At 37.1% G+C, this 5,236-nt stretch overlaps 1 protein-coding gene across 1 annotated transcript in view; it reads right to left on the reverse strand.

The window, feature by feature from the left end:
• The window catches only part of LOC102848396 (ATP-binding cassette sub-family A member 13-like), a 619,024-nt gene that overhangs the window by 74,801 nt on the left and 538,987 nt on the right, over nucleotides 1-5,236 (reverse strand). The window contains exon 29 of the mRNA XM_006902979.1: nucleotides 3,266-3,369. Within this exon, the coding sequence (XP_006903041.1) occupies nucleotides 3,266-3,369 (104 nt within the window). The remainder of the gene's footprint in view (nucleotides 1-3,265; nucleotides 3,370-5,236) is intronic.

A 5,236-nucleotide genomic window follows, 5' to 3' on the forward strand; every position in this document is an offset into this window, starting at 1 on the left:
AATATTTTTGTTGTTCTAACTAAATGCAGAGATATTTTTATTTAAATAATAAATTTCTGTCAAAATGCTAAAAAAAAAAGTCAAACCCAAAATGTTAAGGAGCAGGGACAAAGCAAAGTATTATAACAAAATGTGCAAAAAACTGGAGTCTGAAAATAAAAAAGGCCAAACTCGCTCTGCATTTCTTAAGCTGAAGGAACTAAAGAACAAATTCAAGCCTCAAGTTGCAATACTGAAGGATTCTATGGTCAGAATACTGAATGATCCAGGAAGCATTAAGAGAGGGAAGACGTATACAGTGACACTGTACTAAAAAGAATTGGCTGACACAGAATAATTTCAAGAAACAACATCTGATCAAGAGGCAATGATGATGAAGAAGGAACTTCAGGCTGCTCGTGAAGTTGTGCCAAGGAATCTGGAGGACAACTACCTGGCCAACTGATTGGAAGAGATTCACATTTATTCCCATTGAAAAAAAAAGGGTGACCTGACAGTGTGTAAATTATCGTAAAATGTCAGTATCACACAAAGAAAATCCTGCTGAAGATCATTCAAAAATGACTGGAACAGTAGTACATTGCCAAAGAACTACCAGGAATACAAGCTGGGTTTAGAAGAGGTTGTGGCACTAGAGCCATTATTGCCAGTGTCAGATGGATCTTGGTAGAAAGCAATGAGTATCAGAGGAATGTGTATAAGTGCTTCATTGACTCTGCAAAGATATTTGACTGTGTGGCTCACAACAAATTGTGGTTAACCTTGAGGAGAATGGGAATCTCAGAACACTTGATTGTGCTTACTCAAAACGTATACTTGAACCAGGAAGCAGTCCTCAGAACAGAGCAGAGACACACTGTGTGGTTAAAAGTCAGTAAGGGAGTATGTCAGAGATGCATCCTGTCTCCATACCTTTTCAATCTATACACAGAACATGGGCTTTATGAGGAGGAATGTGGTGTCAGGATTGGAGGAAGACTCATCAACAATCTATATTATGCAGATGACACAACCTTGCTTGCTGAAACTGAGGAGGATCTGAAGCACTTGCTGCAGAAGGTCTAAGACTGCAGACTTCCATATGGATGGAAGCTCAACATCAAGAAGCTAAAGATCCTCTCCACTAGGCCTTTTGCCAGCACCATATAAGACAGAAAAGAGATTGAAGTTGTTAACAATTACTGCTTTCTCAACTCCACAATCATCAGTCTTGGCACCAGCAGTCAGGAAATCAAGAGGAATTGTACTGGGAAAATTTGCTATCAGGGACCTCTTCAGGATATTAAGAAGCAACGATGTCAGTCTAGAGACTAAGGTGTACTTAGTCCAGTCCATGGTCTTCTCAACTACTTGTTATGCATCTGAGAGCTGAATAGTGACTAAGGATGATAGGAAGATTGATGCATTTGAACTGTGGTGCTAGAGAAGAGTCTTGAAGCAAACAAATAGATCTGCCTTGGAGAAGGTGAAACCACGCTTTTTCCTGGAGGCTAGAATTTTGAAGCTCTGTCTCATATACTTAGGGCATGTGACTAGAAGGATTTTTTTTTTTGAGAAGGATATCTATCATTTTCGGAAGGGTGGAGGGACAGTGCAGAGAGAAAGACCTCAGATGAGATGGACTGATGCAGTAACTAGGACAGTGGGAGTAGGTGTGTTGGAGTAAGTGAGACTGGCTCAGGACAGGGCAGTCTTCAAAGCTGTTGTACATAGAGTTGCTATGAATCACAGGTGAGTTAACAGCACATAGCAACAATAACATTCAATCAATATGATGAGCAAATAATTTGGGAAGCTGGGCTTTTAGTAAGAAGACTGTGGATCCAAACAAGAAAACTACCCATTAATAACCTTTGTTATGAAGTTGATTCAGCCTCGTGCACAGAAAGCAAAGATTTGAAGCATTTATTGAAGAAGAGCAAATAAAACAGCCTTTAATATAGATTACATCTCAACATTAACAACACAAAAAAACCTCACATCATGATAGAGGGAGAAAAATTGAACTTGTCAATGATTTCTATTTACTTAGACCAACAATCAACAACAGTGGTAGTAGTAGTTAATAAATCAAGATGCATTGCATTGGGAAAGTCTGTTGGCAAGGAGCTCTCCAAAGAAAGAGCAATGGTTTCAGTTTAAAGGCTAAGATGTTTCTGATCAAATCCATGGTCTTTTAAATTGCTTCCTATGCAAGTGAAAGCAGGATGGTGAATAAGGAATACCAAAGAAGACTCTCTACCTTTGAATTGTGGTGTTGGTGAAAAATACTGAATAGCTAATGAACTTTCAAAAGAACGAACAAATCTATCTTGGAGAAATTGCAACCAGGGTGCTGCTTAATGACAAGAATTATTAAACGCCATCTCATATATTTTGAGCATGTTGACAAGAGAAGCCAGTTGTTAAGAAAAGACATCATGTTTGGAAAGGTGAAAGGTCAAAGAAATGGAGGAATACCCTTAACAAGAAGGATTGGCTCAGTGACTTTAGTAATGAGCTAAAGCCTTCCTGACACTTTTAGGAAGATACTGGATAAGGCAAGGTTCTAATATGTTGTTTCATAGGACTGATAAGTGTCTCATAATGTAGAAGACTATATGTCTATATTCAGTGTTAGCTCTAAGGACAAACATTCTGTTAGCTTTGAAAGAAGGTCCTTGCCTCTTTAGTTTCTACTGGAGATCTCTATTTTTTTCATATTTATCTACTCATCTCTGCTTGCTTGCCTATTTGTTTCTTTTATATCTCAAAAGTTGACTCAGAAAACACTTCACACTCATCCTGCATCATCATAAAACAAATGGAATGCATTCCCAGTTGGCATTATGACCACAGGCATATATTTACTGTACATAATTTAGGTTGACACTATTCATAGAAACCAAGTAGCTGTCTTACAAATTTCTTAGCATAGACTAGTAAGTCTGAAGAGGAATGCATCTATTTCCCAAAATATCTCCATTGGCATTCCATCAATTCTTGGGGCCTTATTTTTTGCTAATGTCTTCAGTACAGCTTAGATTTCTTCCTTCAACATCCTTGGTTCTTGTTTATGTTCTACTTTCTGAAATGGTTGAATAGGAAATTATTTTTGACACTTTGTCTCTGTATTACTTCTATCTTCTTTTGGTGCTCCACAGTCTTGTGAAAAAAATGACAGATTGCATGCTTACCACTGTGTGGAGTTCCTAGATGCAATCAGAGATGCTTTATGAAGTGGAGTCTCACTTGGGAAATGGTTAGGAAAGTGTATGAAACACACCTGTGGGATGTCAGCACCGCAGCACATCCTTCTTGGACCTCTTTCAGTATTGTTTCCCACAGGTACCTCTTAGAGCAGGGATCCATCCCAGAGCTTGGTTCATCCTACAGGAAAAACACGCACATGGTTGTGACATTGGAAGTGACACATAAAAATACAAGCATTGTTTTGTATTTTCCTAGTCAACAGAAATCACTACTCTAACTCCATTAGACAAACTTCCATTGGCTGTCATTCACTCTTCAAAATACATTATGATAATTTCCTCACATCAGTTGTTACCTCTTAAAACCTGGTTATCAGATTAATGTTCATATTTTTAAAAATCTTCTCATTAGATGTAAGATTTTACAATTATATGCCTTAGAAAGACATATGATAGTTAATAACAACAAAACCCCAAATACAAATAAAGCAAAACCAACTTCATTTATTCAGCAGCCTAAAATAAACATAAATGCCTTAGAATCTGGAGCAATCTTTTCAGAAAGCACAGAACAATTATTATGTGGCCAACTTTTAATGCAAAGTAAAATAGCTTTAATAAAAACTCTGTAAATCTGTGTGTGTGCTTGCAGGGTAGGAGCACTAGATACATTTTCCTCAGTGCTGGCAATGATTGCAATGATTAGTACACTACTCAGACCCAATTAAGAGCTAACTCTAAGCAGACTTCCAGAGGCCGTAAGTTGTAAATAGCATATGAGGATATTGTCCATCTTTTTACTGAGGAATTTAAACTGTTTTAAGTTGTGAATTTAAACTGTTTGCTTTTGGGTTGGAAGCACAACTACTTATCCTCTAGGCTTTCCTTCAAATCCTTGGATGATAAATTTCTCCAAAGAAAGAAAGCAATAGGAAATTAAAAAGAATGACACGAAACTGTTAAGCACTTGACATTTTGTTTTCAAGCTGAGAGAGAGTGAAGTAGCACTGTGATTCTGTAAAAATTGTCAGTGTTAAGTGCCATCAAGTAAACTACAACTCAAGCGAACTTATAAACAACACAACTGAACCTTGCCCTATCTTACCTCATCCTCATGAATTCTTATATGCCAAAGCCCATTGTTACAGTTACTGTGTCAATTCATCTTGTTAAGGATATTTCACTGAGGAGGCTGTTCTATTCTAAACAAGAACTCTGTCCTACAGTGTTGTTATGAATTGAAATACACTCAATGCCAATGAGTTAAGGAGTATATAAAATAAAAACACTGCATGATTATTGAGTGCATTCTAATTTACAGAAATCCTATATGGCAACATAGAACTTCACATAGAGTTTCCCAAGTTATAAATTTTTCTGTAAGCAGACTGCTACATCTTTCTTCTTCAAATGGTCTGGAGCTTTATAACTGGAGACCTTTCAATTAGCAACAAAGAATTTAACCATTATATCACTATGGGGTGTGTCTACACACTTTTATATAGTAATTATTATGATTTTCCTCATCATTTAGGAAGAGATTTGGGTGTGAAATCTTAAACTTTTCTGCTATAGCATCTCATCTGTGGCATTTGATTCATTGAATTTAGTCTGATGCTTTGGACAGTCACTATCATATCATAGGCATGTATGCTTGTTTAGGTAATTGTACTACTACCTCAAAGGCATACCTCTCTGGTGATTCTAGTTCACCAAAAGATGGGAATTTATATTTTTAGGAACCTCCTAAGTAATTAACTATGTGTCAGTTCAGACTTGAGCATAATAAGCTTTGTTGTTGTTATTCTTTTTTTAAAATTTTATTAGGTTTAATGAACATTTATAGGGATTTTGGGTTTTCATTCCTTCATTGCTACACCATTCTCTCTACCCTCCTCCCCAGTTTGTTCTTCTTCCCCGCCAACCGAATGTCTGTTTTAATTGTCCAATTGCCACAGTGCTTGTCAAGGTCAGTTCTGATTAATCTCCTTTGTCGGTGTGTCCTTTGCCATTCCCTATCACGCCTCCCTGAGAGAGACTTAACC

The sequence above is a fragment of the Elephantulus edwardii genome, unplaced genomic scaffold, assembly GCF_000299155.1.
Source record: "Elephantulus edwardii isolate Elephantulus edwardi_28Jun2011 unplaced genomic scaffold, EleEdw1.0 scaffold00482, whole genome shotgun sequence".
Taxonomy (NCBI): Eukaryota; Metazoa; Chordata; class Mammalia; order Macroscelidea; family Macroscelididae; genus Elephantulus; species Elephantulus edwardii.